At 56.4% G+C, this 12,996-nt stretch overlaps 1 protein-coding gene and 1 long non-coding RNA gene across 2 annotated transcripts in view; one reads left to right on the top strand and one right to left on the bottom strand.

The window, feature by feature from the left end:
- Positions 1–466: 466 nt before the first annotated feature.
- On the bottom strand, positions 467–5,320 carry LOC309581156. Its single transcript, XR_014227025.1, has 3 exons — positions 5,188–5,320; positions 3,268–3,360; positions 467–865 (listed from the first exon to the last, which is right to left on the bottom strand). It is a non-coding gene; the product is annotated as an uncharacterized lncRNA (long non-coding RNA).
- Positions 5,257–12,996, top strand: part of RCC2 (regulator of chromosome condensation 2) — a gene marked incomplete at its 5' end in the record, with an annotated part of 30,270 nt that continues 22,530 nt past the window's right edge. Inside the window, 2 exons of the mRNA XM_082295602.1 lie at positions 5,257–5,568; positions 7,223–7,316. Of these exons, the coding sequence (XP_082151728.1) occupies positions 5,257–5,568; positions 7,223–7,316 (406 nt within the window). The remainder of the gene's footprint in view (positions 5,569–7,222; positions 7,317–12,996) is intronic.

A 12,996-nucleotide genomic window follows, 5' to 3' on the forward strand; every position in this document is an offset into this window, starting at 1 on the left:
TTCCCAGCGATCCCAATCCCACAAATCCCCCTTTCCCAGCGATCCCAATCCCACAAATCCCCCTTTCCCAGCAATCCCAATCCCACAAATCCCCCTTTCCCAGCGATCCCATCCCAGGAACCCTCCGAGCCCCGCTCCCGGGGCGCCGCAGCCGCCGGCGTTTGGGATCCCTGGAGAGCGGGGTTATCCCGGGTGAGCCGCTCCCGCTCCAGCCTCCCTCGGCAGATCCAGTTTTTCCGTATCCCAGGAAAAACCAGTTCCACCCCCAGCCTGCCCCGGCCTGTCCCGAGCCTTCCCTTCTCCCTATAAATCCCAGCCGGGCCTTTTGGGGGGAAAATCCCATTTTTGGGGCTGAGCGGCCGGATCCCGGCTCAGGCAGGGGCTGGGCCCATCGCATTCCATGGGAATCCCGGACAATCCCTGAGCGGCCCCGCTCCCTCGGCCGGCCCCGAAGTGATGCTGGAAGCGCTGGCGGCTCCGGGGCTCCTTCCGTGAGTAAGGAATTCTTTGGGGGGCCTTGGATCCCGTTTTCCCTCATCCCAAGGCTTTTCCCAGGGTTTTTTTGGGGGGATTTTGGGGGTGGGGGTTTCCACTGGAATTGCGCGGGCTCAGGTCCCAGAATTGCATCATCCCTTGGGATTGCATCAGGCTTTGGAAAAGCATCGGATGCTGCAGTGATAGCCCAGTCAAATACCCCACATTTATCCCAGATGTTCCAAATCCATCCCGAATATTCCGAATCCATCCCGAACATTCCAAATCCATCCCGAATATTCCGAATCCATCCCGAATTCCCAAGGCGCCACCGATTCCCCTGCGCGAAATCCCTGCTGGCAATGAAGGGAATTTCCTCCTGGTTCAAAACCTGGAATAAAGGGGGAGTGAGCAAAAGAAACCCCTTGGGATGAGGGGAATATTCCCATTTATTTCTTGGAAAACCCACTTCTAAATATCTGCATTTAGCTTGGGGGTGGAAAACTTGGAATAAGGGGAATATTCCCATTTATTTCTTGGGGAAAACCTTGGAATAAAGGGAATATTTAAATTCATTTCTTGGGGAAAATCCACTTTTAAATGCGTGCATTGCGTTTTGGGTGGAAAAGTTGGAATAAAGGCAATATTCCCATTTATTTCTTGGGAAAGGAATCCACTTTTAAATGTGTTCATTGAGTTTTCGAGGGAGGGAAAAATCCTTTGGAATACAGGAACTCATTTGGAGGAATCCTTTGGAATCTGTGCAATTATTTGGGGGGGGGGAAGAAATCCTTTGGAATGAGTGAATTTAATTTTGGGGTGAAAAATCCCATTGGAATAAGTAATTTTTGGGGGGAGGCGAAATCCCTTTGGAAAAAATGAATTTAATTTGGGGGGGGGGGGAAATCCCTTTGGAATGAGTGAATTTAATTTTGGGGTGAAAAATCCCATTTGGAACGCGTGGATTTATTTTTTGGGGGGAACAAACCCTTTGGAATGAGTGAAATTAATTTTGGGGGGGGAAAATTCCTTTGGAATGAGTGAATTTAATTTGGGGGGGAAAATCCCTTTGGAATGAGTGAAATTAATTTTGGGGGGGGAAAATTCCTTTGGAATGAGTGAAATTAATTTTGGGGGGGAAAAATTCCTTTGGAATGAGTGAAATTAATTTTGGGGGGGAAAAATTCCTTTGGAATGAGTGAAATTAATTTTGGGGGGGAAAAATTCCTTTGGAATGAGTGAAATTAATTTTGGAGGGGGGGGCGAAATCCCTTTGGAAATAATGAATTTAATTTGGGGGAGGGGGAAATCCCTTTGGAATGAGTGAATTTAATTTTGGGGGGAAAATCCCTTTGGAATGAGCGAATTTAATTTTGGGGTGAAAAATCCCATTTGGAACGCGTGGATTTATTTTTTTGGGGGGGAACAAACCCTTTGGAATGAGTGAAATTAATTTTGGGGGGGAAAAATTCCTTTGGAATGAGTGAATTTAATTTTTGGGGGGGGGCCAAATCCCTTTGGAATGAGTGAATTTAATTATTTGGGGGGATCAGACCCTTTGGGATCTGTGCATTTTGGGGGGATCAGACCCTTTGGGATCCGTGCATTTTGGGGGGATCAAACCCTTTGGGCTCCGTGCATTTTGGGGGGATCAGACCCTTTGGGATCTGTGCATTTTGGGGGGATCAAACCCTTTGGGATCTGTGCATTTTGGGGGGATCAAACCCTTTGGGATCCGTGCATTTTGGGGGGATCAAACCCTTTGGGATCTGTGCATTTTGGGGGGATCAGACCCTTTGGGATCTGTGCATTTTGGGGGGATCAGACCCTTTGGGATCTGTGCATTTTGGGGGGATCAAACCCTTTGGGATCTGTGCATTTTGGGGGGATCAAACCCTTTGGGATCTGTGCGTTTTGGGGGGATCAAACCCTTTGGGATCCGTGCATTTTGGGGGGATCAGACCCTTTGGGATCCGTGCATTTTGGGGGGATCAGACCCTTTGGGATCCGTGCATTTTGGGGGGATCAGACCCTTTGGGATCTGTGCATTTTGGGGGGATCAGACCCTTTGGGATCTGTGCATTTTGGGGGGATCAGACCCTTTGGGATCTGTGCATTTTGGGGGGATCAGACCCTTTGGGCTCCGTGCATTTTGGGGGGATCAGACCCTTTGGGATCTGTGCATTTTGGGGGGATCAGACCCTTTGGGATCTGTGCATTTTGGGGGGATCAAACCCTTTGGGATCTGTGCATTTTGGGGGGATCAAACCCTTTGGGATCCGTGCATTTATTCCCTGCAATAATCACCCTACACCCATTTTCCCCTGGAAAAACCCCACTCCTCCCCTTCCAGCGAGCGCCCTTCCCTCTCCTCAATCCCTAAACCCCCAATCCCTGCCTTTCCCTTCCCAAAAAAGCCCCCGAGCAAGGAGGGATGAGCTGGGATGCAGGCGGGAGGAGGAGCAGGATGGGATCCTGGGCTCTCCCGGAGTCTTCCAGCCCTAAAGATGGAGCTGCTCCGCGCGGCCTCTTCCTCTCCCAGGCACGATGGATCCGGGTTTTTTTTTTTTTTTTCTTTCCCTTTTTTCCCGTTCCCCCTTTTCCTGCCCATCCATGTGTTTCTGTTTTGTATTGTCCCATTCGCTCGCGTTTACGTTTTGAGCGGAGCCGGTGGGTGGGATTTGAGGGAGGAAAAGGGGAACAGAAAGGAGAGGGGGGGAGAGAGGGGGGAAAGAGGAAAAAAAACGAGAGGAGGAGGGGAAAAAAAAGCGAGAAAAAAACCCCCAAAATTACCTTTTTTTTTTTTCTTTTCCTGCAACAGGAACCGCCACCAAAAATAGTGCAAAGGCCCCGCGCTGCCGCTTTCTTTATGCTGCACCTTTCGCCCTAAAATCAGGTTTGGAATGGGGGGGGGGGGGTCAAAAAGTGGGATCGGGGAGGGGGAGGGGGAGAGGGGTGGGGGGGAGGGGGGGGGCGTAAAAAAGATTTTAAAAAAACCCCAAAAAACCAAAAAGGCGGATCCACGTGGTGCGAGGGGGGCAGACAGAGATCCCATTGTTCCAGGGGAACGGGAATGGGAATGGGATCCGAGGCGGCGGGGCGCCGGGGACGGCCGGGCACGGGCACGGGGGGAGACCCCGGCGGGGCTGGGCCCCCTCCCCACTTGGGCCCCGCGCTGTAAAAGAACCCCCCCCCCCCCAAAAAAAAAAAAAATCCAACGGGAGCGCCACGAGAGCGGCGGGGATTTGGGATTTTGGGGCTTCCGGCAGGTTTGGGGTGGGGATAAAGGAGGGGGGATCCCCAAAATCCCCGCCGGTGCTCCCCTCCCTCTGCTCCGCTTTGGGGGGGGGGGGGGGGGGGGGAAGGCAGCGCTTTGTCTCCGGGCCCTTTTCCTGCCGTGGATCCCCTTTGGGACCACCCCAAAAACCCCAAAACGCCCCCCCGGGACCCCCCCCTTCCCGAGCACCCCCAATTGCAAAACCTCCCCGCGACCCCGCCGTGTGACCCCCATTGCACCCCCACTTTGAACCCCCCCCGGGCACCCCCTTTTCCCAAATCGTCCCTTTGCAACCCCCCCCCCCTTTCCACCTCCCCTTTGAACCCCCCTTTTCCAGACCCCTTTTCCAGACCCCTTTTCCAGACCCCTTTTCCAGACCCCTTTCCCAGCCCCCCACAGCCCGGGGCTCCCCTCTGTCCCCCCAAATCCCCCCCACGTCCCCTCGCTGCGGGTCACCCCTGTCCCCCATTGCTCCCCCCATCCCGTGTCCCCCATAACCTCCTCATTCCGTGTCCCCCATAACCCCTCATCCCCACCACCGTGGGTCCCCCTTTTCCCCACATCCCGTGTCCCCCGTGTCCCCCATCTCCCCTCACCCCCTGTCCCCCCGTGTCCCTTCAATGTCCCACTCACGGGGGGGGGGGTCTCCCCTTTGTCCCCCCCATCCCGTCTCCCCTCATATCCCCCCATTTCCCCTCATCCTATGTCCCCCATAAGCGCCCATCTCCCCTCACCCCCTGTCCCCATTTCCCCTCACTGTCCCCTCACGGTGCTCCCTCAACTCCCTGTCCCCATTTCCCCTCACGGCGCCTCCTCACCCCCTGTCCCCATTTCCCCTCACTGTCCCCTCACCCCCTGTCCCCCTGTCCCCATTTCCCCTCACGGTCCCCCTGTCCCCATTTCCCTCACGGTGCTCCCTCAACTCCCTGTCCCCATTTCCCCTCACGGTGTCCCCCTGTCCCCCTTTCCCCTCACGGTGCCCCCTCACCCCCTGTCCCCATTTCCCCTCATGGTGCCCCCTCACCCCCTGTCCCCATTTCCCCTCACTGTCCCCTCACCCCCTGTCCCCATTTCCCCTCACGGTGCCCCCTGTCCCCATTTCCCCTCACGGTGCCCCCTGTCCCCCTGTCCCCATTTCCCCTCATGGTGCCCCCTCACCCCCTGTCCCCATTTCCCCTCACGGTGCCCCCTGTCCCCCTGTCCCCATTTCCCCTCACGGTTCCTCACCCCCTGTCCCCATTTCCCCTCACGGTGCCCCCTGTCCCCCTGTCCCCATTTCCCCTCACGGTTCCTCACCCCCGTCCCCATTTCCCCTCACGGTTCCTCACCCCCTGTCCCCATTTCCCCTCACGGTTCCTCACCCCCTGTCCCCCTGTCCCCATTTCCCGTCACGGTCCCCTCACCCCCCGTCCCCCTTTCCGCTCACGGTTCCTCACCCCGTGTCCCGCGTGTCCCGGCGGTGGCGGTGCCCGCGGCTGCGGGTGTGTGACGGTGGCTCCGCAGCCATGCCCCGCAGGAAGGCGGCGGGGCCGCCGTGGGACGCGGGCCCGGGCGCTGCGGGCGGCGGGAGGCGGCGGCCGGGCCCGGCGGGCGGCGGGAGGCGGCGGCCCCGGCCCGGCGGCGGCAGCAGCGGCGGCAGCAGCGAGGAGGAGGCGCCCCGGGAGCGGCGGCCGCGGGACGGCAGCCCCGGGGCCCGCAGGCCCGGCAGGCCCGGCGGGGCGGCGGCGGCGGCGGCGGCGGCGGCGGGGCCCGGAGGCCCTGGGGCCCGCGGACAGAGCGTGGTGATCTGCGAGCCCGAGCACAGCAAGGAGCGCATCGTGAGCTCGGGGGGGGAGGGCACCCCGGCACCCCTTAACCCCCCTGTGCCCTTATAGGGCCCCCTTTACACACCCCCACTGCACCCCTTAAAGCACCCCCTGTGCCCTTATAGAGCCCCCTTTACACACCCCCACTGCACCCCCTGCACCCCCTGTGCCCTTATAGAGCCCCCTTTACACACCCCCACTGCACCCCCTGCACCCCCTGTGCCCTTATAGAGCCCCCTTTACACACCCCCACTGCACCCCCTGTGCCCTTATAGGGCCCCCTTTACACACCCCCACTGCACCCCTTAAAGCACCCCCTGTGCCCTTACAGAGCCCCCTTTACACACCCCCACTGCACCCCTGCACCCCCTGTGCCCTTACAGAGCCCCCTTTACACACCCCCACTGCACCCCTTAAAGCCCCCCCTCATTGTCCCCGTGTCCCTGCTGTCCCCGTGCCCCCCGTGCCCCCACATGCCCCCAATGCCATCTCCCCCGTGCCCCCCACATCCCTGATGTCCCCAATGCTCCTCACGTCCCCAGTGTCCCCTTTGTCCCCCCCATCCCCAGTGTCCCCCCCATGTGCCCCGTGTCCCCCCAGCCCTGCTGTCCCCACATCCCCCCATCCGCTGTCCCCTATCCCTGACCCTGTCCCTGACCCTGTCCCTCACTCTATCCCTGACCCCTCTGTCCCCTCTGTCCTTCTGTCCCTGTCCCCTCTGTCCCTGACCCCTCTGTCCCCTCTGTCCTTCTGTCCCCTCTGTCCCTCCTTCCCTCTGTCCCTCTGTCCCTGTCCCCTCTGACCCCTCTGTCCCTCTGTCCCTGTCCCCTCTGTCTGTCTGTCCCTCTGTCCGTGTCCCCTCTGTCCCTCTGTCCCTCTGTCCCTGTCCCCTCTGTCCGTCTGTCCCTGTCCCCTCTGTCCCTCTGTCCCTCTGTCCCTCTGTCCCTGTCCCCTCTGTCCATCTGTCCCCTCTGACCCTGTCCCCTCTGTCCCTCTGTCCCCTCTGTCCCTGACCCCTCTGTCCCTCTGTCCCTGTCCCCTCTGTCCGTCTGTCCCTGTCCCTCTGTCCCTCTGTCCCTGTCCCCTCTGTCCCTCTGTCCATCTGTCCCTGACCCCTCTGTCCCTCTGTCCCTGTCCCCTCTGTCCCTCTGTCCATCTGTCCCTGACCCCTCTGTCCCTCTGTCCCTGTCCCCTCTGTCCGTCTGTCCCTGTCCCTCTGTCCCCTCTGTCCCTGTCCCCTCTGTCCCTCTGTCTGTCTGTCCCTGTCCCCTCTGTCCCTCTGTCCGTCTGTCCCTGACCCTTCTGTCCCTCTGTCCCCTCTGTCCCTCTGTCCCCTCTGTCCGTGTCCCCTCTGTCCCCTCTGTCCGTCTGTCCCCTCTGTCCCTCCTTCCCCTCTGTCCCTCTGTCCGTCTGTCCCTGTCCCCTCTCTCCCTGTCCCCTCTGTCCGTCTGTCCCTGTCCCTCTGTCCCTCTGTCCCTGTCCCTCTGTCCGTCTGTCCCTGTCCCCTCTGTCCGTCTGTCCCTGTCCCTCTGTCCCTCTGTCCCTGTCCCCTCTGTCCGTCTGTCCCTGTCCCCTCTGTCCCTGTCCCTCTGTCCGTCTGTCCCTGTCCCCTCTGTCCGTGTGTCCGTCTGTCCCTGACCCTGTGTCCCCGTCCGTGTCCCCCCAGAAGCTCGAGGGCTCCAAGAGCCGGGGCCAGCTCCTCATCTTCGGGGCCACCAACTGGGACCTGATCGGCCGCAAGGAAGTGCCTAAACAGCAGGGTAGGGCCCGTTAATTACCGCTAATTACCGCCCTTCGTCAGCCACCTGTCCATGTGTCCGAGCGGGGCAGGGCCTCCTTAACGGCTGCTTAATTAATCGGTATTAATTGGGGGTTAATTCCTAATCAATAAATGTTTTGGGGCAGGGTAGGGCCTCATTAACAGCTGCTTAATTAATCGGTATTAATTGGGAGTTAATTCATAATAAATGTTTCGGGGCAGGATAGGGCCCTCTAACGGCTGCTTAATTAACCGGTATTAATTGGGGGTTAATTCCTAATCAATAAATGTTTCAGGGCAGGGTAGGGCCTCATTAACGGCTGCTTAATTAACCGGTATTAATTGGGGGTTAATTCCTAATCAATAAATGTTTCAGGGCAGGGTAGGGCCCTCTAACGGCTGCTTAATTAACCGGTATTAATTGGGGGTTAATTCATAATCAATAAATGTTTCGGGGCAGGGTAGGGCCCTCATTAACAGCTCTTTGATTAATTATAATTAATTTGGGATTAATTAGTTATCAATGAATGTTTCAGGGCAGAGTAGGGCTGTTTAATTAATTGGTATTAATTTGGGGTTCATTTGTAATCAATGAACTTTTGGGGCAGCGTAGGACTTTATTAACGGCTGTTTAATTAATTGGTATTAATTTGGGGTTCATTTGTAATCAATGAACTTCTGGGGTCCGGTAGGGCCCTCATTAATGGCCGTGGGATTAATTGGTATTAATTGGGGGTTAATGAGTAATTAATGGCCGTGTGGGGAGCCGTGACCCCGTGACCCGCCTTCCTTCGGGTGCCTGTAGATATTCACTAATTAATTTCTCCTGCTGACTTCTGTGCCTAACTGCTTAATTGCTTTTGAACTTGGAAAGTTAATTAAGCAATTAAAAACTAACGAAGCTTTTGGAGGGGTTCCCCCAATCTCTGCAAGTCACACCGTGGGCTGGAACTCGGGGTGCCCCGGCCCTCCGAGGCCAGAGCTGTTCTAACAATTAATTAATTGGTTTGTTCTCACTGCATCCCTAATGAATGGTTAATTGCTGCTGGTCCCTAATTACCGTTCCCATGTTGCTGTTGGCGTTGGGGAAGGGTCGTTACTGCAGCTACGGAGCAGAGGCCGGGCTAAACCGGCCTTGGGATGCATCTCATTAACTGCTCTTAATTAGGCAGCCGTGTTTAATTACACCCTCAGTTAATGAAGCCTTCCGGGAGGGGGTTCCTCTGGGCGGGGATTTGGGGAGCTCCTGCCAGGGACCCGTTCCTGCTCCGCCGGTTCTCTCTGCATTTCTGTGCCGTTAATTTGCTTAATTGTGGCCATTTGGCTTTAATTAATTCTTGTTCATCAACGGGGGGAGGAGGTAGAGTTGCACCTCTTAATTGGGGGCCAGGATTTGGGGTGTCCAGCAAAGCCAAAGTCGGGCTTTGTTCATTTTTACAGCTCCTTCATTTTCCTGCTTCTTTGATTAGGTCATGTTTAATTAATTCATTCGTTAATTGGGGGAGGAGTCACAGTTTTGGATCGGAAATTGGGGCCAGAGCTTGGGGTGCCCCAGTCAAACCAAGACCCTGCTTATTTGCATGCATTTGTGGTTCATTAATTCGCCTCCTTTGCGTGAGGTTATGTGTCATTACCATTAAAAATTAATTAATTTTTAAATTAATTAACGGGGGCAGGGCTCCACGTTCCATACCTGAGCTGGGGCCGGGATTTGGGGTGTCCTGGCTCTCCAGCAGAGCCAAAGCCGGGCTCTGCTCATTTTCGGTGCCTTCACGGCTCCTTCATTTCCCTGCTTCTTTCCCACGGCTATGTTGAATTAATGCCATTAATCAACTAATTAATTAATTAACGGGGGGGACGAGGAGCCCCAGTTTCCCACCTTAACCAGGGCCAGAATCTGTGGGGTGCCCCAGCTCTGCTGCAGAGCCAAGCTCAGGCCCTGCCCCGTTTTGGGTGCGTTTGAACTTCATTAATTTCCCTCCTTCTCATGCTAACTTGTTAATTCAATTAATTAATTGGTTAATTGGGCACCGGGTTTTAGGGTGCCCCAGCTCTGCTGCAGAGCCAAGCTCAGGCCCTGCCCCGTTCTTGTCGCGTTAACCCTTCGTTAATTTTCCTGATGGGGTTGTAATTAATTCGTTTCGTTAATTAACTGGGAGCATTCCCATTTATTTGTTTCTTGGGGAAAAAACTGGGATGAGGGGAGCATTCCCGTTTATTTATCAGGAAAAAACTGGGATGAGGGGAGCATTCCCATTTATTTATTTCTTGGGAAAAACATGGAGTGAGGGCGACATTCCCATTTATTTCTCAGGAAAAATTTGGGATAACCGGGCCATTCCCGTTTTCCTCAGATAACGGTGCCATTCCCACTTTTCCCTGGATACTGGGGCCATTCCCACTTTCCCCTGGATCCCGGGGCCATTCCCGTTTTCCCTGGATCCCGGCGCCATTCCCGTTTTCCCTGGATCCCAGGGCCATTCCCGTTTCCCTGGATAGCGGTGCCATTCCCGTTTTTCCCTGGATCCCAGCGCCATTCCCACTTTCCCCTGGATCCCAGGGCCATTCCCATTTCCCGGGATAACGGCGCCATTCCCATTTTCCCCAGATACCCCAGTCATTCCCACTTTTCCCTGGATCCCGGGGCCATTCCCGTTTTTCCCTGGATCCCAGCGCCATTCCCACTTTCCCCTGGATCCCAGGGCCATTCCCGTTTCCCTGGATAACGGTGCCATTCCCGTTTTTCCCTGGATAATGGTGCCATTCCCGTTTTTCCCTGGATCCCAGCGCCATTCCCATTTTCCCCAGATACCCCAGTCATTCCCACTTTTCCCTGGATACCCTGGCCATTCCCATTTTCCCTGGATAATGGCGCCATTTCTGTTTCCCTGGATCCCGGGGCCATCCCCATTTTTCCCTGGATCCCGGGGCCATTCCCACTTTCCCCTGGATCCCAGGGCCATTCCCGTTTCCCTGGATCCCGGCGCCATCCCCATTTTTCCCTGGATCCCAGCGCCATTCCCACTTTCCCCTGGATCCCGGGGCCATTCCCGTTTTTCCCTGGATCCCGGCGCCATTCCCATTTTCCCCAGATACCCCAGTCATTCCCACTTTTCCCTGGATCCCGGGGCCATTCCCGTTTCCCTGGATAACGGTGCCATTCCCGTTTTTCCCTGGATCCCGGGGCCATTCCCGTTTTTCCCTGGATAATGGTGCCATTCCCGTTTTTCCCTGGATCCCGGCGCCATTCCCATTTTCCCCAGATACCCCAGTCATTCCCACTTTTCCCTGGATACCCTGGCCATTCCCATTTTCCCTGGATAATGGTGCCATTCCTGTTTCCCTGGATCCCAGGGCCATTCCCATTTCCCGGGATAACGGCGCCATTCCCATTTTCCCCAGATACCCCGGTCATTCCCACTTTTCCCTGGATCCCAGCGCCATTCCCGTTTCCCTGGATCCCGGGGCCATTCCCGTTTTTCCCTGGATCCCGGCGCCATTCCCATTTTCCCCGGATACCCCAGTCATTCCCATTTTCCCTGGATACCCTGGCCATTCCCACTTTTCCCTGGATAACGGCGCCATTCCTGTTTCCCTGGATCCCAGGGCCATTCCCGTTTCCCGGGATGATGGCGCCATTCCCGTTTCCCTGGATACCGGGGTCATTCCCACTTTCCCCTGGATCCCAGGGCCATTCCCGTTTCCCTGGATAACGGTGCCATTCCCGTTTTTCCCCGGATACCCCAGCCATTCCCATTTTTCCCTGGATCCCAGGGCCATTCCCACTTTCCCCTGGATCCCAGGGCCATTCCCATTTCCCGGGATAACGGCGCCATTCCCATTTTCCCCAGATACCCCAGTCATTCCCACTTTTCCCTGGATCCCGGGGCCATTCCCGTTTCCCTGGATCCCAGCGCCATTCCCACTTTCCCCTGGATCCCAGGGCCATTCCCGTTTCCCTGGATAACGGTGCCATTCCCGTTTTTCCCTGGATAATGGTGCCATTCCCGTTTTTCCCTGGATCCCAGCGCCATTCCCATTTTCCCCAGATACCCCAGTCATTCCCACTTTTCCCTGGATACCCTGGCCATTCCCATTTTCCCTGGATAATGGCGCCATTTCTGTTTCCCTGGATCCCGGGGCCATCCCCATTTTTCCCTGGATCCCAGCGCCATTCCCACTTTCCCCTGGATTCCAGGGCCATTCCCATTTCCCTGGATCCCGGGGCCATTCCCACTTTCCCCTGGATCCCAGGGCCATTCCCGTTTCCCTGGATCCCGGGGCCATTCCCGTTTTTCCCTGGATCCCAGCGCCATTCCCACTTTCCCCTGGATCCCGGCGCCATTCCCGTTTTTCCCTGGATCCCGGCGCCATTCCCATTTTCCCCAGATACCCCAGTCATTCCCACTTTTCCTTGGATCCCGGGGCCATTCCCGTTTCCCTGGATAACGGTGCCATTCCCGTTTTTCCCTGGATCCCGGGGCCATTCCCGTTTTTCCCTGGATAATGGTGCCATTCCCGTTTTTCCCTGGATCCCAGCGCCATTCCCATTTTCCCCAGATACCCCAGTCATTCCCACTTTTCCCTGGATACCCTGGCCATTCCCACTTTTCCCTGGATAATGGTGCCATTCCCGTTTCCCTGGATCCCAGGGCCATTCCCGTTTCCCTGGATAGCGGTGCCATTCCCGTTTTTCCCTGGATCCCAGCGCCATTCCCACTTTCCCCTGGATCCCAGGGCCATTCCCATTTCCCGGGATAACGGCGCCATTCCCATTTTCCCCAGATACCCCGGTCATTCCCACTTTTCCCTGGATCCCAGCGCCATTCCCGTTTCCCTGGATCCCGGGGCCATTCCCGTTTTTCCCTGGACAATGGTGCCATTCCCGTTTTTCCCTGGATCCCGGCGCCATTCCCATTTTCCCCAGATACCCCAGTCATTCCCACTTTTCCCTGGATCCCAGCGCCATTCCTGTTTCCCCGGATAATGGTGCCATTCCTGTTTCCCTGGATCCCAGGGCCATTCCCGTTTCCCGGGATGATGGCGCCATTCCCGTTTCTCCTGGATACTGGGGTCATTCCCACTTTTCCCTGGATATCCCGGCCATTCCCGTTTTCCCTGGATAACGGCGCCATTCCCGTTTTTCCCCGGATACCCCAGCCATCCCCATTTTTCCCTGGATCCCGGGGCCATTCCCGTTTTTCCCTGGATCCCAGCACCATTCCCACTTTTCCCTGGATCCCAGGGCCATTCCCATTTCCCGGGATCCCGGCGCCATTCCCATTTTCCCCAGATACCCCAGTCATTCCCGCTTTTCCCTGGATACCCTGGCCATTCCCACTTTTCCCTGGATCCCAGGGCCATTCCCGTTTTTCCCTGGATCCCGGGGCCATTCCCGTTTCCCTGGATAACGGCGCCATTCCCGTTTTTCCCCGGATACCCCAGCCATCCCCATTTTTCCCTGGATCCCAGGGCCATTCCCATTTTTCCCTGGATCCCAGCGCCATTCCCACTTTCCCCTGGATCCCAGGGCCATTCCCATTTCCCGGGATAACGGCGCCATTCCCATTTTCCCCAGATACCCCGGTCATTCCCACTTTTCCCTGGATCCCAGCGCCATTCCCGTTTCCCTGGATAACGGTGCCATTCCTGTTTCCCTGGATCCCAGGGCCATCCCCATT

The sequence above is a fragment of the Coloeus monedula genome, assembly GCF_965178545.1.
Source record: "Coloeus monedula genome assembly, chromosome: 22".
Lineage (NCBI taxonomy): Eukaryota > Metazoa > Chordata > Aves > Passeriformes > Corvidae > Coloeus > Coloeus monedula.